Genomic DNA, 22065 nt, shown 5'->3' with positions numbered 1-22065 from the left:
CATATTTATATAGAAAACTGATAAAGCAATGTGACTTAAACAGAAATATGTTTTGCGATTAGAGGATTCTAAAAATATGTTTTTTATTTTGCACTTTCTGCATAATGCGTATGTTTTTCAAAGAGAAATATCTAAAACATATTATTTTCCGTGTATATGCATATCTCATGCTCATATGAATCATTTATCTTGTTAAATTTATGTAATCTATTAATAAGCACTCGTATCATAACCGAATAGCGTCGATAATAGTGATACGCCGATATAATACTGAAGAAGTATCAACAAGTTATGGTGTTCCGACCTTATATTGCTTACTGAATCAGCTCTAAGAACACATGTAGCTGTTGGTATTTAGAATTCGAACAGTTCAGCTTGATACTCGAAGTGGTAAGGTGAATTTTGTGAGTGTGCGTGCGATCATTATTAAAATGCCGAAAGTTCGGAAAAGTAGGGTTTTACTGATGAAAAGCTGGTTCGAAGACGATCCCAATTTCATTATTGACGAAAATAATGAAAATAATATTTACTGTGAAATGTGCAATAAAAGTATAAAGTGCGATAGAAAATCGCAATTAATTTAACATATTAATACTTCCATACACACAAAAAATAGTGGTCAAGCAACATGGGCAGCGTTGTACGAATTTTATGCGGAGAATTTGTACAAGATCCAATATGTACGCCACCGCACAGTATAAGTAACTTCAAATATGCACCGATAACGTCGTGTGATGTGGAGCGGTCATTTTCGGCGTATAAATTAATTTTGATCGACAAACGTCATCAAATTTAGAAAAAATGATTGTAATTTATTGTAATTCGAATTACGATACTCCAGTATAACTGTGAAATGTCTGTTAATACTCAATATTGTACCTAACACTTAATGTAATATATAATTAATATCGGAAAAATTTGCATATGTTTCGAGCATATTTGCATATTTTTCGTGCATATTTGCATATTTTTCGTGCATATTTGCATGTTTTTCGTGCATAAATGTCATATGCATTTTGCATATTTCTCGTGCATAAACTTCCGCAGTCTACTAATAACTAATATAGATCTACAAGACTCATAATTTAAATTCCCATTACGGACTTAAATGAAAAAGTTTTCAAAAGTGCCTTTTCTATTTTTCCATGCAATTCATAACAATTGTAAATTTTTCAAAATCTCTTTTGCACGTCAATTAGTAAATCAATTCTAATTACCCAAAAAATAATCTAGTAATTTGGTCAAATTTTAAAAACGCTGCTTATAATACTTTCGAAGGTCACTGTACACTCAATAGCGATGAAGATTTCACATAGTTTCGTCAATCTCTTACTATATCCTATCGCACGAAACAGTAACGCACAGTACTATAACCGACTTTCTCACCAGTACTTCAAACTCAGTGCTTAATTATTTTACAATATACCGAACCACATGGTCGGACTCTCAACGCTGGCGACTTGAGTCACATACGGCCATGTGGTCCGTTGCCGCCCATACGTAAAGTGCTAGACAAAATAATAGGTCATTTGATATACAATATGCACATTTTACAAGCTCTATACAATATTGGACGCGTCCTCTAATGCTCGGTCCACACTGGGCAGAACGACACACTGGTTGACGAGCAGTTAACGAGCTGATGGCTAGCAGAAGCTGCATCGCATCGACATTGTTAATGGTAAGCATCACGCGAGTTTTACTTGTACCAGCTGAAAAAGGAGCGACAATGCTGTGGCGAAGAGAAATTTTTTAATAAAGACGCATTTCTGATGGAATATGTTTAACAAATAATTTATTAAAAAACGAAAAAGGATTCAGAAGCTTTACAACAATTTCGCATAAGAACTGTGAAAAATTACTCAGCATCGCGAACTGTTTACCAACAACAGTGTGGATCTAGTATTAAGTGAACATTATGGCTCTTATTTTCGACATTTGCATTTTTTTGCGCCACCCCCAAGGATTGTCCCAATTGATAAAAAAAAATCTGTGCAAAGTTTGAGCTCGATCGGAAATCGGGAAAACTTGCCCTCGGGCCTTTAAACATTAAAATAATGAATCAAATGCTCACGAAATCGTTTTTCTCGAATATTTAATGAATTAGTGGTAGAATTATTGTATCGAAATAGATGTCGAACAAAACTTGTAGATCTGCACAGGCTGCGTCTTTTATGTCGTATTATTTGTTTTCGTCGCGTCGACCGCGATGTCGCTCCGCTCAGTTGCTGTATAGCCAATTTCATGTGTATGTAATGTGTTTGATTTATTTTTTGCCGCTTTGTCGTCAATTATTTTACCGCGTTTGCCGCATACCGCTCGCCCCTCTCTGTATACCCAAGGCCTTAGGTGGCAACACGCCATTTTTTATGGGCCTGGCGCAGTTCCAGGTTTAGGAGTGCATGCGCGGACCACTGCAAGGGTCTGAGGGGTCTTTCCCGTCACTCGCTACTCAGTAGAAGGAAGGTTTATGACAGGTCGTTGCTATTGAGTTGGAAGTCAGAACACCAAATGCTTGCCAGAGGTGCAGTAGTAAAGTAATTTTTGGATCCTCATTTCCTTAATTCGGTGCGTTAAATCGTTAAGCAGGCAAATCTAAAAAATGGCACGTTTCGGCGTCCCGTTATAAATGAATGCCTGCCTATAATGAATGTCCCGGTAGGTACAACCTGGATAATATTTTTAAAAAACTGCACGTATGATTCCTGCCACGATCAGAGTTAGATGAACTTTATTCTTCTACGTATGAACTATAAACCGCTCGGCCTTGGCCCGTAATACAAGGGCGCGCAGTCGACCCTAGAGATGGCGAGGCCTGCGATAAGCTCGGCCCTGACAAAAAAACTATGTATACTTACATGTGTATAGTATAATAAAAAAAGTACAAAATTTGGATTCATCAGCTATTGCAATTGCATTTATTTACTCTTAATAATTGTAGAAGTAATTAACAATAAGAGCGGGGCCCGGGACAAGTGCTTCGTTTGCCCAGTGCTAAGGATGATACTGTTCAAAGCGAACGTTCAAATCTGTTATTTAGCTACAATATTGGTCCATCTAATTTTAGAAGAAATGAAAAATGGATGGAGGAAAACGATTAAACAAAAATATGCAAAATTAATAAACAGAAGTCGTACTGTGATATATAATCTCTTAAAAAATCCAAAAATGTATGGAAAGAAAGAACAACTGGAAAACCTCGTGCTACAACGGAACACGACAGATGGGGACTGTTCTACACACTGCTTCCAACTTGAAGGGAACCGCAAGAAAAATTACTGAAGAACCGGATGTTTCAACTAATGTAAGAAATATGCGTCGTATTCTGCAAAAGAACAAATTTAATAAACGGAAAATTTAAAGCAACGAACTCCATTAAATAAAAGATATAAAGAGGCCCGTTTAAAGATTACACGGGAGCATGTTCTTTGGAAAAAGAAGTCGAGAAATGTGATTTTCAGCGACGAAAGAAGAAGATCAGAACAATTTCGGAAGAGTAACCGTCAAGAACCATAGCGACCACGTAACCGATTAGAACAATCCCGAACGCCCAATTATAAATAACATTTCTAACCACGCAACCGTTAAGAACAACTCCGAACACCCTCTCGTTAACCTTTAAATCTTCAAATTGCAAGTGAGACTCGCCATCGTGTGCTAGAATAACATTCAAGCAACATTCTTCGCTACGAATAACAACGGTCACGCAAATCGAAGTAGTAATGTCTGGTCAACCATCCTGTATAGAGAGGTAGATAAAGTGTTACCAGCTGTTTTTTCTCTGCAGCTATTAAAGATATTGTAGTAGTAGTCGGCACGTACAATAAAACATTTGGCCTACAGATGGTCGGGTCAGTTTATAAGGCAAGTGACAACGAAGCTCTATTTGAGAAAGCCGTTTCCAGCACGTACAATTCTTTTGTTTTCTAGTATCATAAACCCCGAGTTTCCGAAGGGTCGCACCGACCAAAGTCCAACGTCCCGCAGCTGGCTACGGCATGCACCTCATGGGTCCGAAGGAAAATCTCAAATCTAGTTTTTCCGAAAAAGCGTGTCAAAGGAATCGTGGGGTGTATAGGCCCAGAAAAATAGTCGTATTGATCGAATCTCAGTCCTTCTTTATTTTTCAATCGCTATCCTTCGCTACGTTCGGAACACTACAGAGAATGCAGTACCTCTTTTATAATTGCAACTCTGCAGACTCGAAATTTTCTCAGTTACGGAGAGAATACTGCAACTGCGGCTCTGCAGACTCGAAGTTTTCCCAGTTACAGAGAGAATACTTACTGTAACTGTGACTCTGTAGAGCAGAAGTTTTCACAGTTACAAAGGGAATACTATAGACAGCCGAAGATCTCGAGACGCGACCGACTAACGTCTTCCAAGTCTTGTATGCCACAACGATAAAGTCTCGCATTCCGAGTAACTTGTAACGTGCTTGTCAACGAAGGCACGTAGAGGCATAATAAATGTTTTAAATGTAGATTGTTCCCTAGTCTGTCTGTTCGGTTCCAGTGTTCTATCAATATGAAGTCTGTTTTTAAAATTTTTCCTTTAACCTTCCTTCTTACCATTTACCGACAGCGAAATAATAAATAGTAGTAGAAAAAGGAACACAAGAAATTATTCTGTCCTGTACTGGGGGACAGTGAACCCATCAAAGAAAATTTTTTATTAAAATTAATACACGCTACAAGCAATATAAACAGACAGTTAAAAAAAAAACACTCATCAAAAGATACAATAACACGACTTGCACGTTTTTTGACCATAAAACGTTTTTTGCACCGGGTTCTTGACAGTCGCAACAATCAAATGAGTACCTAGCTGTAGCACACAGCTTGCTTTCTTTCCCCTACGCGATACAACAGCTCAGTATAGTTTCAAATGTTAAATATATAGCTATCACCAAGCATTGAACGCCGTCTGGCGTTAGGGGAGCTTCCCCTCAGTTACCGCCTTCTTTTAATGAGTAGTCCTTCTTTTAAGTTTCAATAAAAGACATATGTACCTACATGTACTCTCCAAAGAATGTACATTAATACGAGACGTGGTGATCTATGGCAGGTAACCGTCATCACGCTCATTGCATGTCAGTTTTGTTAATACGGACACAATAAGGGTGCGTGTACGTGGACAGCTGTACGTGGAACGAGGGGAGGGGGGCAAACAGTAACACCGAGATATAATACAGGTATATTGTAACATGTGGCATCAATTTTAGGAGTGTACAAAGTACGCAAGAACAGTGAAAAAAATTCATACGAACATGTGTATTTATTTGACTTTATTTCAAAATTATAACCATTTTTCTGGGATATAGTGCGGTATGATCCACACAAAATGATGAGAGAGAGAGAGAGAGAGAGAGAGAGAGAGAGAGAGAGAGAGAGAGAGAGAGAGAGGGTAGCAAAAGAATTACGGTAGCAAAAGAATTAGGACTTTGTCCTGAAATATCTGACCACAGAGTGGGAAAAGCGAGGATCGTAGTCGCTAGATGAGGGGTGGGAGCACGAATTGAGGGGAGAAAGTTACCCTCTCTCTGCCGGTACTGGAGTATGCACGACAGAGATGAAACGCGTCACGTGACCGGATCACGGCGGAAGCGTGGAGAATAGTGCGGTAGAAGGGGGAATTAGAGTCGGGGAACAAGTCTTGATCTGGCGACTATGGCGAGGATGTCTTCCGGTAAAAAAACTGTGTTAGACCGCTCGGCATTTCCCCGGCACCATACAAGGATAAAGTTCCTATTGGCCCACTAAAAATGTCCAACAGGCACGTAGAGAGAAACGAAACTTGTCTTACCATTGGGTCATTCCACGCGAAATCGGACATTTTTTGGAGTAATGTTTCGGATTTTATTCAAATTTGAATATGTTGTAGTCTTTAGTGACCTATAAACGAATCTCAAAGGATTTTTCGATATCTTATAAATTGTTCATTTTACAAACGTGTAAAAAAACGTGTTACCCTTTTTTCATTAAATTGTAAGACTAGAACTAACAAACCGAACAAAATGAGATTTTAGGTACTTATAGTGAAAACATAAGAGGATCTACCAAAAATGTTTTTTCACCATTTATTTTGCAATGGTTTTAAACAAATGTACTGTTTTCATAGCAGGTGCTTTTTTTAAAAATTTGTAAAAATGAGGATATAGCTACAAGTGTCCACTTTACGGACCTGTTTTTAAAAAAGCGAACACTTTAAAATTGACGAAATTAAAATTATTTGAAGTGAACGCTTCACGCGATATACATATGTATGTACATACAGACTCGGACGGTTGGCGCGCAGTAGAAACTGCGGTCGGAAGACTATGTTACGCCGTCCGACCGCTGCTTCTATCGCATTCTACCGCGCGCCAGCCGTCCCGAGGCTGTATGTACAGTAAATTATCGTTGTACGCCAGTGCCAATCTCACGTTTCCAAGTCAGTGGAACACCTCACTCCACCGCGGTGAGTGGCCGAATCTCGAGAGCCGTCGCGGCCACAACATTGTCAGCCATATCGGTGTGAAAATATGTCTCACGAACTTGTACATTGTGGGATTCACGTTAAACTCCTTTTAATTATAGTCTCTCACAAAACAATATAATAACAACTAATATTATTATTATTTTATAATGCTTTTCCATTCTAATCAAGTACATTTGCATCATTCGAATAAATTACCGATTACAGTGAACAGTAAACAATCGAGACTTATACGTTACACAAGCAAAATTATGTATCATGCGACGTCGTATTCACGCAAGTTTACAAAAGATTGTATATGTCGACAAAAAAAAAATCGAGTGACACGGATTATTTACAAAACGCGGACAATCACTCGCGTGTCTGTTTGTGTAAGCGTTTACCAGAAATTAATTCGTACCGGGTTTGAACCTAATTTATAGCGACGGACGACTAGAAGTTATAGATCAACGAGTGATGTGGTACGTTGTTTGTCGCAATGGATTCACACGCGACAGCGGGCTTGCTTTTTGAAAAATTCGTTATTCAGTTTTCCTCTTTCTTCACGCATAGTTTTATTTTTCTTAATTCAAAAAATTGATTAAGACATTCTTCCACTGCCGAATATACGTCGTCCTCGGTTTTCTCCAAAATGAATTCGAGAGAGGCATAAAGAGCTTCTAAATCATGGCACGGCCAGGCTTCTGTTACACTAATGATCTTCTGAAGCAGTTCTTCCGTTTGAGGATCATTCAATTTTTCCCCGCTGGACGCCGATAAACTTCCACGCGACGCGTTCTTCACACGTTTTGGCAATGGTCCCTCCCCGGAGGCGCTGCTCTTCCTTTTCACATTAATTTCTGACGATCAACAAATTAAGTTATACATACGTAGCATACACATCTAAATCAATATTATGCAGGGTGAATAATATAACTTGATCACCGTAAATAGAATTATATATTCTTGAAGATGAGAAGAAAATTGTCGGAACATATGAATTAAAATTTTAATTGGAATTACTTGATTTTGTAGTTGCTAATTGCGGTACGGTGCAAACTTTGTTGCGGACTTTTACTCCCAGTTTAATCCTCCTTGGCGATATCTCCTCTATTATTGTTGTAAAATCATCATTACTTTGTAAACAATTTTGAAGGTGAACAGTTAACTGATTATGTACTTACGCGTTGCAAAATTTTCTGAACAACCCGCTTGTAAAGCCGATTTTCGTTTCTTCCCACCTTCTTTGGTCCTTTTCTGGTGCGTTTCAATTTGCATAATATCCACTATTTTTATGGAAATTTAAGAAATAGATTTAGTGCACATAATAACAACTAAATTGCGAATTGTATACAGCTACAGTGCTGTTAAACAATTTAAATTCACTTGGAACATTTATGAAACATCAAAGAAAAAACTATAGTTGATATAATTCAGCATCCAGTAAATGTAGCTGTTATATTAACAGTATCGTATAAGAAAATTTTTGTTTGAAACTATATTTTTAGTATTGTAAAAAGCCATTCATTTGGTACCGTAGATTTCTGCACCTATTGTAGTTCCTACAATATGTAACAACAAAAGGAAGCAAAACTAGATGTAAAATTATTCCCCAATTTTTGTAAATTCTAATATTTTTAAAAATAAACGGCCCTAAACTTTAAAATAATTCTGTGTAAATGCATAAAACCCTATTGTCAAGTCATTAAAATTTTTATGATATATCGCTATTATACCTTGCGACGATTGATTCGACTCAATGCCAGACGCTGAGTGTGCGAATAATTGCTTGAAAAATGATGCTCGTTCCTGCTCTCCCGGCGGCATGATTTCGAATGTTTCACTTTGATGTTTATCGAATAAAGATGCAATCTACAAGTGAAGTTTAAAGTTTTTGGTATTATACATACACACATATGAAATTTAATTTAATTATGCCTAATTTTAATACAACAGTTTGAAACAGACTGTGAGTTCTATACATTTATGACAAAAATGGGTACATAAGTAAGGTATTTACAAAGTAACGAAAATTTTAGAAGAATTTAGTAGGATGAAATGAATGTCTATAAAGTTCCTATTCCTTGCAATTCTACATAATAACGTAGAAGCAATTTCGTCTTTTTGATTTTAAGACAAATAAATTAATCTTTAATTTTTTAATTGTTTTCGCTTCTGGATAACTGTAACGCAGGAAATATGTATGCAGAAAACGTATAGCATTTTCTCTTACGTCTTTCGGCAGTTCTTCTACTGAACAGTTTGCTGTGGTCAAAATTAGCATGTACACGGACTGATCTAAACCATGCATCAGCGATGTGAATACGACTCGCGCTGCTTCGTCAACTAAATCCCACCAAGCTAAGATATCCGGCACGTAAAGTAAGGACGGTAAACTCCGTCGAGCCATCTTCATTTTCTAAATGATACAATCAAATTTGATGTAACTGTAATTATGTGGTTGGTTAGGGTAGCTCTTATTTACTGTTGACAAAAATTTGGAAAAAATTTTTGTTTACGCCCCCCCCCCCCTTGAATTGTGCCAATTAATAAAAAAATTCTGTGCAAAGTTCGAGCTCGATCGGATAACAAGTAAATGGAATGGTTTTGAGAGACCCACAATCTGGCGGAAATAGTAAATACGTATGTGCGCATGGTGCGTTGAGCGCGTCGACTACCTGTTCCGTTCCGGGAACTATCGCGACCTTCCCATTCTAATTGCGTCGTCCATCCGCGTTCCGCGAAATCTCGTCTCGACGAGGCTCATATAAAGTACCGAATTAGGGTCAATGCATACCTCACAGGCCGGCAAGCCTGGCGGTTTTTCCCAGTTTATGTGAATTTTAGGGTCCGGGAAAGCCACTTGAGAGGATTCGAGAGGCTCGCTACCAGAACCCCAGGGGTTCCCAGGCCAATGCTAGAGTCTATCAGGCTCGTGGCGTGGCGAAACGAAGGCAGAATGAACATACTGTGTTTATTTAAAAAGCTATCAACCAGAACTTTTCAGAGTTCGTCGTGGTAATAGATGGGGAATACGTTGTTAAGAAATTTAAACGTTATAACAAACAAAATAACAATTTATTACTATACTAACAAACCTATCTCCATCTCAGCCACGCCCGTAGGCCCAATGTTTTGACGTCGAACGTCACACGCTACATGGTATGTACATATGTGTGACGGCTGTAGCCAATATGTATTTCGAATACAGCCGAAAATGCGTGTGAAACGAGGCCTGCCTCTTCCACTCTGAACCAATCGGCCGCGCATTCGTATCAATACAATGTCACCACTTCGAACCCATACGAAATGGCGTCTTGCCACCCCCTACAATCGCGTAGTAGTGGGCGGTAACAGTTTAATATCTTAGCCCACTGCTATAACCCATAGCTTACGTCGAATATCATGGAATTAATAACACGGGAATTTCTTGATAAAAATAGTATCTATCGTTATGTTTTCCGACTAGGAGGTGCGATATTATGATTTAGAATGGGGAAGTCACTTCCAGCACGTGTTGACCGTGTGTTTTCCTTCGTGTTTTCGTCGGACGGTGGTCATAAAGTAGTTAAAACTCGTCGTAGAAACTAATTTTTACGCTAGCCTCATTTACCTTGCCCGTCATAAAAATGATGGGCTTGGGCTAACGGAACGGTACAACACCTTCTACCTGCATTATCGCCCTGCGTACCATTCCTAAGCAGGTAATTTTGCTTGTAAATCACAAACACATGTTGCTATTGAGTTATTGGGAAACAAGAATGGACAGGTTACCTGAAAAATGGCAACAAGTTCTTACAAATAATGGGAATTATATCATTGAGTAAAATTAAACATATATTTTTACAAATTGATTAAAATGTTTTCTTTAAAATACGACAGAACTTTCCCTTCAACCTATTAAATTTTTATAACAGTTCCAAGTACCCAATATTTGCAATTTTTAATGCTCCGCGAATTAAAAAACGGAATTTTAAAGAAGAAGAATCGTAGAATACGACCATATTTAAAAAATTTTTTTTACACTTTAACTGGTGGTAAAATTTGCAGAACAAAGATGTTTCTAATATATTTTCATTAAGAAATTACATTTCTATATAATTTCTATATAATTTTATATGTATAATTTTCGTACATATGTGTGATGCTGTTTCACTAAATGTCGAAACGTTTCCTATTTCCATGGTGTTGTAAAGGAGAGATACGGATAGTTTATCTAAGGAGCTGTGGAGCCCCTAAAAACATTTTTTTTTTGTGGCATACACAGCAGAGATCTGTCAACGCGCTCTCGAAAAGCCATCTGAAAAAGGCCAGAGAAGAAACTCGGTTTCAAAGCCTGGCAGGCTTGTCGGCTCCTAAACGCTAGAACCAAAACCAGGGTTGTAATGTTGAGTCGGCTGGACTGGCCTGTGAGGTATGCATTGACCTTTACTGTACGATTGTGGAGTTTCATCTCATGACAACCACGCGCTGCGATATTCCAACCATTCGCTAAATTCTGTATGAAGAGTGCGGGCTCTCGGGTGCGGCTGCGTATTTTGTACGATTTGATTACGATTAAAAAACTAGAACCAATATCGTGGAGATTTCTTTCGACCTGCGAGATACGCCCTGCCGTGAGAGCTGTCCCCGTTATTCCCGTGTCCAAACCTTCAAACCGTTCGCGTATTCTTTCCGTCTCGCGATACTCGAAGGTCCGACCCTCGCCCTCGGTTTCTCCCGAGGACGAGAAATTGTCGCGTTTCGCGAGGCACTCTTCCGGTGCCTGGCGCCCGAGCAGCAGGCTCTCTTTTACAGATCAAATGAATTGCGAAATAGTTAATAAAACAACGAAAAGCATTACGATTAGACGCCGAGGCTTTCGGTTTTTACTTGAACATTCGACTGCATTTAGTTACTTGAATGATAGCTTCTTCTGCCGCTTTGCCCGTTTCTTCGAATAAGGTCGTAACGTCTAACACATGACAGGGAAGGTGCTCCAACGTATGCAGCAATGCCGGTCCCAGATGACGAGTGTGGGAGTCATCGTTGCCACATAATAAAATCCTCGGGCAGTTGGCCGATCTGGACGGGGCTTTCCCAGTGCTGTAACACAATCTCCCAACTGGTTTTCATCTTTTTATAACCATTAATTACTATACCAGCAAAAATAAAAAGACGATATAAAAATAAGAAAAGATATCATGAAATCTGACGTCAGAAACGTGCTTCAAGTTTTTGCCTTTATTACGCAGAGAATCAAGACAAAATATAGCTCAATTTGTAGCTGGAGAAATTTTCTGGCACGTGCTACTCTCAATTCCACCCAAACTTTGGCTTCGTTATAGAGGGCAGGTCCGTCGCATTAAGAACGGACGTAACCTTCTTCTTGTAATAGTTCTTAAACTCTTCTTAAGCGTCCCCATACCTTATTTTCCATTCGAGGGTTTTATTTCCATTATTTTAAGATTTGAATATTTATTTTTTATTTTATAACAGCTTGTTTATGATAATTGTTATTTTATATAGTTTTTATTTCCTTCATGTAACTTGTATAGTATTATTTCTTAAGATTATATATATAAAAAAAAATAAATAATATAAATATCTGTAAAATAAAAATATATTAGATTAAGATTAAAATAAATATATTTCTAAATTTAATTCAATTTTCCCCCCATCGTTTATTCCGATTTTTCCCGATATTTACTTTCAGAACAAGGTTACGCCCGTTCTTATTGCGACGGACCTGCCCTCTATAACGAAGGCTGATCGAAGCCAAAGTTTGGCTCGAATTTGTCATGGCAGACTTTGCACTGGAATACCGATGGTAATGCGGATACAGATGGATGGCAATTCCGAGTCAAATTTTGGTGGCAGATTCAAAGCATTTTGCTTACTGGGTAGTTTTAAGAAAAATGAAACACGAAAATGATTGTTATTGTTTTAAAAACGTCGACTAAATCTTTGACGTGTATTCCAAGGGTCCATAAGAAATTGATTCGCGGCGGACAACTGGGAAACGTCAGCTTAACGTGTGCATGATTTATCTAATTGTAAGAGCAGTTTAACTGGATTGTGACCTAATACTCACATGACGTCGCAGATTAACATTCCTATTGGGCAAAGGATATCGAGCTGTGACAGAATGCGTGACAAATTGTCTTGGAGCAGAGGCTGCATCTTGTACGACAAAGATTTCACAGGCGCGACCGAAATGCGATGAGACGCTGGCACGATGTTTTGCTGAGCTTTCAGGAAATCTTGCTTCTCGACCTATTACGAGAACACGTGCAATGGAAACCACAGGGTGTCACAAAATGATATGTCATTACCATCATAACGTGATTCTCCACCCTCGGTTTGGTAGATATTGATGTAAATAACTTGCCGCAAAATTGACCTTGAGCTTGAAAATTTAAGGTCAAAAATCGAAAATTTTTTTCAATTGCATTCTTACGTATGGAGAAGCTCTCTCCGCGTTTATTTCGATTAGAATTTTCTAAACTCTTTTTCTGAGAACGAAAAATGTCCTAACAGACCCCTTTATTTATAGAAGAGATACCGTACGATTTCTTAATCCGCTCTCGTATTTTAACGAGTTTGGCTCGTGATGAAGATTGTGGCACAAACGTAAACATCACGAGTAGGACTCGTGGAGTGAAAATCTGCCAAACGTAAACATCACGAGTCACAGATATCACAGGTATTTACATTTCAGCTCGTATTGTGACTGTTCTCGAGCCTCACTCTGGTCTGTTTACCGCGCGTTGACCCCTACCGCTTGGGCCCGGATTTCGTCGAGGTAAATAGCACGGGAAGGGGTTGATATGAAAATCTTGAAAACGTTCCCTTCTGGAATCTGTCAAGATAGTTTCTGATAGGAAATATCCTAGATAACCTCTCGTTAACCCTTTTAAACAAAGATCGAACTTAGACCCAATCGAATGGAAAGTGACAAAAAACTAGAATGTGACCCTACGTGACATCAAATTATGAACAGAGCACCCTATTTATTTTTAGGGTATATAAATCCGTTCATTTTCATCCTCTTCGGTTAGTAATCGTGCAGTCACGTGTAGAGTCGCGTCGAGTCACATTCTCAAGAGTCAATACATATCCACCGAATTGAGGCTGTAGAATCACGTTATAATGGCCATGGCCTATCATTTTGTGGCACCCTGATTGAGCTAATTGCAAGAGTGGCAACTAAATTACTTGCAAATTATTTGGTATATAAAAAAATGGATAAAACACAAGTTGTATGGTTTCAAGAATAGTATATAATGTAATAATTAGTTTTTTTCTATCCTCTTGAGTTTTTCTGATTACACTGTCCAACACCAAAAAAATTTTGCAATACCTGTTGGGTGATTCTTATACACTTTGTCATCCTAAAACCGAATCTGAAAGTAGAATTGCTCCATCACGCAACGTTTTCGAAAAATTTTGGTTTTTGTAAAAATGCCCGATTTTGATACGAAACGACGTGTTACGCAAAAACTAAACACGCGAGAAAGTTCAAATTTGAGTCAAGAGATAGAGGGGACTCTCCTCTACATATTCATATAGTCAATTATATTTTTATGTACTTCCTAATAGTTGTAAATGGTTGTTAAAGTTTGAAAATGTGCCGACGCGGGTACTTTGTACGCTCTATTTTTGTATTTATGTGAAAAATCCTTTATCTAGCAGGAATTTACTATACAGGAATGCATTCGACAGACATTTCTGGTAAAGAAACCATTCACGAAAAGTATTTGGTTCCCTTAATGTACGAGAAGGATCAGAAAATGTTAATTGACAGCGTGTGCGCGACGCGTTCGCGCCAGACGGCCATTGCAGCCTTTTCGCGACTCGCCAGGGCCGTCGCTATGCGTAGTCGACGTTGGTACCACTCAAGTATGTCTTTGCTTACTATGCTTAATTAAATACATTTTTTTGTCTTTTTGGGTGCCAATCATTACAAAAGATTATAAAAATACGAGTTATATTCACATTTCATTGTGGAAATGCTTAATAAAGAAAATTGAATACAAAAACTTACCTATTTCTGATGTAAACAAATTAAAAATGTTTCCGCCTTGCTTGACGTTTGTTCCTGGTATCCCGATTTTCAATAATAAGTGTCCAGCAGTAATCAGCAAGCATCCGCACATAAGTCTTTTCCTTTGTAACGTTTTTCATTGTTGAAATATCTTGATGAAAGATTAATGCTGGAATTGTATTCCTTGTTTTGATTTTAAAATAATTTCGTCATGAATATAACAAAAACAGTCCGGCTGATTTATACACTTCCGCGAGATTTTATCGATTTAATATAGAGCGATCTATGTCTTAATTATGTACTTCGATCAATAAAATCGATAAAAATAGTCCCATTTACATAGTGTTTGGACTTATTTTAATCGGAAGAATCTTGAATGTCCATTGGTATTACAATTACAAAAATAAGACAACAATTACTGAAAATAAAATTTTCCAGTCACCGCATTGCTGCGGTCAATTTTCTTTATTAAGCATTTCCACAATGAAATGTGAATATAACTCGTATTTTTATAATCTTTTGTAATGATTGGCACCCAAAAAGACAAAAAAATGTATTTAATTAAGCATAGTAAGCAAAGACATACTTGAGTGGTACCAACGTCGACTACGCATAGCGACGGCCCTGGCGAGTCGCGAAAAGGCTGCAATGGCCGTCTGGCGCGAACGCGTCGCGCACACGCTGTCAATTAACATTTTCTGATCCTTCTCGTACATTAAGGGAACCAAATACTTTTCGTGAATGGTTTCTTTACCAGAAATGTCTGTAGAATGCATTCCTGTATAGTAAATTCCTGCTAGATAAAGGATTTTTCACATAAATACAAAAATAGAGCGTACAAAGTACCCGCGTCGGCACATTTTCAAACTTTAACAACCATTTACAACTATTAGGAAGTACATAAAAATATAATTGACTATATGAATATGTAGAGGAGAGTCCCCTCTATCTCTTGACTCAAATTTGAACTTTCTCGCGTGTTTAGTTTTTGCGTAACACGTCGTTTCGTATCAAAATCGGGCATTTTTACAAAAACCAAAATTTTTCGAAAACGTTGCGTGATGGAGCAATTCTACTTTCAGATTCGGTTTTAGGATGACAAAGTGTATAAGAATCACCCAACAGGTATTGCAAAAGTCGAAAAAAGTTTAATTTTGTTGGACAGTGTTATTAAGGGTCAATTTTAATCTTATAGCTGAAGAGAGAATTGAATTCTGAATAAAAAAAACTTTATGGATATATGGGGTGTGTCTGTTTAATAGAAAAGCGATTAAATAAAAACTAAATAATTCTTATTTGTATTACATATAATTACTTTAAGATGTCGCTCGCTGATTTGATATTTCGCTTTTGATGTATATATTTCTGGGTAGTTCCTTCGAACACAGCACATAACAGCTTCAGCGCATAGCGCTTGTATATCGCTGCCACAAAATCCAACCGTCTTCGATGCCACATAAGCTAAAAACTTCTGGGGCGGTTTATGCTTCCAACTTTTAACGTGCACCTAATAATATGCGTAATATCAACTTTCCAGTCTCAAGAAGTTGCTATGAGAAAATAGTTGAACAATTTAGCTGTGTGTAGCGTGTTGTTCTCGACAAAATAGACAAAAGCTAAGTTAATAGTGAATAAAGTTTACTCTCGTATAGAAGAATTAATCTTGGTTTATCTTAAATTTATCTTGATGTCCTAAAGATATTGTACGTCCTTTAAAGGGGTGATTCCTGTGGTCATTTAAAATAACCTTTCCCTTTACGAAAATATTCTTCGCGGCTTTGTTAAAGAATTATTAACGAAAAACACGGACCAATCAGAGCGCGGCTACAGCTAAGGACTTCCGGTTCGGCCAATGCCAACACCACACTCAGCGAGACCTGTCGCTGAGCCGGAATCTGTCCGCTGTAGCAGCGCTCTGATTGGTCCTTGTTGGGTCATCCTGTATACTTATAAATCCGTCATAGGTATAGGATATGCATAGGACGCAGTGAACCCAAAATAACGGAGAAAAGTGCCCACAACTGACGTCAGAAGAATGAAATACTCTTCCCCCTCTAACGCTTTAGCTTCAAGGTCTGCGACTTCCCAGCAGACTAAATAGCACTTTGCCCACAACTGTCACCTCGTAGATGATTTAATCTTGGCTTCAAGGCAATTATTTGAAGCCAGGTCTATAACTACATATATCTGTGGTTGTGAGGAAGAACGCTGCATGTCTCATGTGTTTACTTTCGAGATATTGCCGGTTAAAGTTATGAGCATTATTTTTTTGAGCCTGTAGAATTTGTTTTCATGACTTTTTTTCTGGGAAATACGTAAATCCTATATTATAAAGTTCAATCAATGCATATACTTAAATTTTTTGAAATTGTGACATGCGGCGTTTTTCCTTGGAACCACAGATATATGTATAGTCGAAGCTCAGAACAGTTAGAAGACGTATTCCCATATGCCCACATGCCTTATGGCAGGCCTGAGCAACCAGTACTGCGAAAGTCGATGACGTAGAATCGGCTACCCCCACTATCGCGCTCCGGTCGCCCGACCGGCCTGCCGCGACAGGTCGACTAGCAGCAGCGCGAGAGGGGAATACGACCTCGCTTTACTTGCCTTACGGATAGGCGCGCGATAGTGGGGGAAGCCGATTCTACGTCATCGAGTCTCAGAGCACTAGTTACCCATGCCTGCCGTAGGTTCTATGGCAGAGCTGTTCAGCGTCTGCCCCTACGGGCAGCGATTTTTTTGCACTAGGCATTCACAGAACGGTGGGAACGTAGCCGTGGACAAAGCTGCATGTTTTTGTCAGACGTATTGTCACAGCCACGTGGCCAGCTACGGCTGTGCTACGGCCTACCTCCACTCCGCTAAACCATTTGCCCGTAGTTTTACCCGTAGCTGTGCCCACGGGCATCGGCGGTCGCCCTTGCCCGCTAATAGGCATGCTGAGCAGCTCTGGTCTATGGGAATAGGGCATATGCGGCTCGAGCGAATCAGCATAGTACACGTACGGTTACATATTGAGAGTAGCAATTGACAAGCTGACTAACAATGACCACCTATCAACAGAATGAAAATTTTGACTCCTGAGCATTTTACATTCATAAATTCATTATGTCACAATTAATAAATACTGTCTTCTACAGCTACGTTCTACCGCAAATGAAAATTTCTTCATATTGTGATCATTGGACTGCGGATTTTCATGCAAAATAAAAATTATTTGGATGAATAGCAAGACACCTGAATCAAACAGAAATTCTCACTTTCATAGTTTCAATAAGTTGTATGTAATGTATCAACATTCTTAGATTTTTTTAATCATTCTACTGTTTGAAATTTCATTCTCGCATTTTTGTCATAAATCCTTAGTCTAGCGATCATACCCACATTGACTTATAATGCTGACATAAAAATAAAAGAAAATCTGACACAAATGATCCGTACCACAAATTGTTTACTCTGTTCTAACTAAGTAATCTATTCATACCTAAATTGTTCGATATTATTTTAGATTAACCTACTATACGGACGTTTGAAGTTGAAACCTTTATAATTGTTTATAACTAGTGGTACCGAAAGTATTTCCTTTCTCGCTTTGTAGCATGGCAACGGAAAGTACAATTCTCTGTCAAACCGACCGGGTCTCCGCAACGCTGGATCAATAGCATCGATTCTATTCGTTGCTCCAATTACTATGATCTCGGAATTGTTTTCCAAGCCGTCCATCAAGGCCAGGAGAGTAGAAACGATGCTGGCGTGTACGAAGTCTTGTCGGCTAGATCTTACGGGTGCCAGTCCGTCGACTTCATCGAAAAAAATGATGCAAGGTTTCGATTGTTGGGCCTGAAAGATATATTTACAAAAAGATGCTACATTGATCATTCAGATAATATGAATTTGTATAGCGCCCGAAGTTGTTGGACGCAGTTCGTGTACCACATTACTATAATAATAAACTGTTCGAATAACAAGCTTGAAACGTTCCCTTAATCCAGTCCCGTACATCCCGCGCCCTTACGGACAGAGAATTTGGCTCCCCGGACATTAGCGACTTGGCGAGCAAATAAACCACGCCTCCTTTCGATGGTTCAGCCTATGACAATATTTTTCCCGCTGACGTCACATTGCCCTCAGCTATGCCTGCGGACGTCACATTGCCCTCAGCAAAGCTTGCTGGACGGGACTACTTAATTTAGAGCTGAGCAACTTCTTCCCCGTCGTTGCATCACGATCCCTACTACCAGTGTGCAGGTTCCCCCACCACTGGTCACTTCATAAAACCCTACCATGCTTTTATTTCTCCTGGAGACAACCTCCTATAAAGGTTCCTAGCCCCCCGCCCCCTTCTCCCACACTCCATAAAATCATGGTGGGGGTCTCAGGAGTGGGAAGAGGACACGCGTATGGCTCGCAAGCCAACAATTGCAAACGGCTGGCATAGGGCATGGCACAATTTCAGGCCTACGACAATGTGATGCGCGGTAACTGCGGCTAATAATTACGAACGGATATTGAAATAACATAATATTGATATTAAACACGTTTATACATGTACTAACGTTATGCAACACAAAATGTGTTTTAATTGTGTACTAACAATTATTACGATAAGTAAAAAGGTACAGCAGTATAGAAATTAAAAAAAAAAACGTTTTCTTAAATATTTGCATAATTACAGAAATTATGGGATTGAACATAACTGACTGACAATGAGTGCAAGTCGAATAAAAACCTTATGGCGCGGTACTATAAAAGAAACACAAAGAAGCTTCGAACTTATCTACATAATCTACATAAATATTGCAAATAAATAACAATACTGTTCATAAAATAGTATTCTGTATTTGTTATAATGACCGAAACTTTCGTTTTCAAATTATTTGTGTAAGTTTTAATGAAACTAAAACTTTTGATTTCAAAAGCTTTTCTTTATGTGTTCTTAAAGGGAAACGTTTTTTAAAAAATGGTCCACGAAGTAGAGTTTAACCCCTCACCCGAGCGGAAACATATTTTCTTATCATTTACGACAGTTAAAGATAATTTACATCATAAAAATAAATCGATGTCTCTTTTATTAGTTTCTGTAATTTAAATAAGCACTCGAAGGGTTAAAGTCTATTACAAGCTAATTGTAAGATCGTATTGAAATGTTCCATAACTCTTTCTTCCTGGTTTCAAATAATCTCCAGTTTTAAAAATTTGATAACCGGCCACGCACGCTTAATTAATGAAGGTATACAATTAAGTAACTCTTGCCTTTTAGATTACCTTACCCAGAAAAGATTAATGAAATATATTCACCAATGAAAATATTTTCTGAAGCTTCTTTTCGCTTTCACCAACCCATTTGCTGAGGCAATCGGAACCCTTGCGGGATATGAATGAGACTTTGCGTTCAGAATTGCTGCATTCTACAGCCAACGCACTGGCCACAAGGGTCTTTCCTGTACCTGCGAGACAGCGATCGTCAATCGGGAATGACGTTTCATACAACATTGTACCTTATTACGAACCGTAGAACGTTTTAGTTTACCAGGAGGCCCATAAAAGAGTAAGCCCCTCGGTGGTTTCAGGTTGAATTTCGCATATACATCTCCGTACATAAGCGGAAATAGAACCGTCTCCTTAACTACCCTGATGTGTTTCTCGAGTCCTCCGACACAAGAGAAATCCTTCTCCGAGGACATGTTTCGTGGTAGACGATGTTTAATTTTTTCTTTCACATACCCGATGAACGGACTCATCTATGTGTATGTAGGTCGTTCAGCGGTCAACGTACTTGTTATTTTCTGAATTTTCAACCACCACGATTCACATCAAACACCAGCTACAACGATGTACACGTACATCGTGAAAGTTCTGTGAATTTCACTGGAATTTTTCACACGGTGTTTAGTGATTCAAATCGACTCACAATATAATTTCATAATTTTTGACGTTTCGTCCATTCGAAACACACGAAACAGATGAGTCGCCGAGCTTCGATATAATACAACGTTCACACGAGACTGTAACCGATTCTATAACTACTTTTTATTACAAACTGTTTATTAAAATATTTCAAAAATATAATTCGCGAGCCGCGTTTCTAGGCTTTGCGTGCTCCAATTAACCCGCGGACCACACTTTGGGAAACCCTGATCTACAGGGTGATTCAGCTAATGCTGGATCCACACTGGGCATAATTGCTCGCGAGCAGTTCGCTAGCGATTCCAGGTTTGTTGGCTTGGCGATTACGGGCTGTTTTGTGTATCAACACCGTGCATCTTAGGTAACAATACTTTTATTGTACACTAGTGCACAATATGTAGTACACACTACATATATGTAGTTAGTATGTATGAGCTACTTTAAAAGTCTTCCCTCTGAGAGTGATTAATACGTCTAGCACTCCGAAAGTGATAAAATTTTATCTCCACTACTAAGGAATTCCCCGTTGGACGCCCGGTCGCTCTGCAATGTAACACGATCCAGGACAAAATATCGATAAGACAATACCAATGCAATGACAAAACTGTTATAAGTTTAGTTCAAAGGGAGGGCTTGATTAACTGATTTCTAATTTACTTTTCTCCGTGTTTCTTACCATTCGTTGCTTACTCGCTCAGTACCTATAGGTACTGAGTACTAAGTATACTTGCGTTCTACTCGCCTGCTCTCTTCCGTTCACAGAAGTTCACTTTCGTTCGCAGTTTGCTCATCATTCTCCTCACTCTTCTCTCTCACACATACAATCTAACATACATCGCCTAACTATAACAAAACTTTATTATTTTTAGTTATTTCGTTACGGGACCTTTGCCAACTCAATTGTTTACCATACTTTTTCATGTTTTATAGGCACTAGCCTATGAAAACAAAATACTATCTGTTCCGATATCGCTGCACGTACTGTTTTTATAACGCATCAAAGTGAATACTCCATGAAAGATTACTATGATATAATTTATATTACTATAAATTACTAAAATTAATGTGGTTTCTTACTAATTAATAAACACAACATTTTTGAGTTTATGTATTTCTGGTGTATTTTTTACACGTGGCATCTTTCCCACAAAATGAGGAGTAATAGTTACTATAATCGAATCTTTTCATGTTAGAATGCCGAGAAAATATGTTCTATAACATAATATTGTAAAAGAACAGTGGAGCGATGTAAATTTGAAATTGGTCATAAAAAGGTACAAAAAAATCAGATAGCACATCATGAAACACAAAGGACATATGGAATCCCCATAAGAGCATTAACGACGCGTCTCAAATTTGGAAACAACAAAATATGAATTAGGACCTTTGGAATCAATAGGAAAAAATCTGATGAAGAGAAATTAAGATAGGTGGCATATCTCCTACACGGTGTGGGACAGACGCCACTTTATCAACTTACCTTTCTTTTTACTTTCATTTCATTTTATAAAACAAAGTTTGAAACTATTTTTGTTTTTTAAAGTATATGGATATGCTATTACATAAGAAAAAATAAATTGTTCTAATTCCTACGAAAGCAAAGTTGTTATTGGCTCCTAACGAAAAGGCATGGTGTCTCTCCTACGTTTACCCTACTACGTTTGTAAAGCATA

General features: G+C 38.3%; 1 protein-coding gene across 1 annotated transcript; it reads right to left on the bottom strand.

Moving 5' to 3' along the window:
• Positions 1-6659: 6659 nt before the first annotated feature.
• LOC143352253 (ATPase family AAA domain-containing protein 2-like) lies at positions 6660-20169 on the bottom strand. Its single transcript, XM_076784580.1, has 11 exons — positions 20016-20169; positions 19784-19932; positions 18056-18325; positions 15798-15989; positions 12530-12711; positions 11355-11541; positions 8690-8875; positions 8193-8328; positions 7641-7742; positions 7480-7566; positions 6660-7316 (listed from the first exon to the last, which is right to left on the bottom strand). Exons 1-11 carry the CDS (start codon positions 20167-20169, stop codon positions 7003-7005), a joined length of 1959 nt encoding a protein of 652 aa, XP_076640695.1. The 3' UTR covers positions 6660-7002.
• Positions 20170-22065: the final 1896 nt, after the last annotated feature.

The sequence above is a fragment of the Halictus rubicundus genome, chromosome 3, assembly GCF_050948215.1.
Source record: "Halictus rubicundus isolate RS-2024b chromosome 3, iyHalRubi1_principal, whole genome shotgun sequence".
NCBI classification, from domain to species: domain Eukaryota; kingdom Metazoa; phylum Arthropoda; class Insecta; order Hymenoptera; family Halictidae; genus Halictus; species Halictus rubicundus.
The sequence above is the reverse complement of the archived record's forward strand: the minus strand, read 5'-3'. Positions and strand labels throughout refer to the sequence as shown.

Bases quoted from the DNA above. Each gene is read 5' to 3' on its own strand.
- LOC143352253 (XM_076784580.1), bottom strand. From the start codon at position 20,169: ATGTCCTCGGAGAAGGATTTCTCTTGTGTCGGAGGACTCGAGAAACAC. The intron at 18,326-19,783 runs GTGAATATATTT...TATATCTTTCAG, and splicing joins TTCAGAAAATATTTTCATTG to GCCCAACAATCGAAACCTTG. The intron at 8,876-11,354 runs GTAACTAAATGC...TGTATCATTTAG, and splicing joins CAGAAGAAGCTATCATTCAA to AAAATGAAGATGGCTCGACG.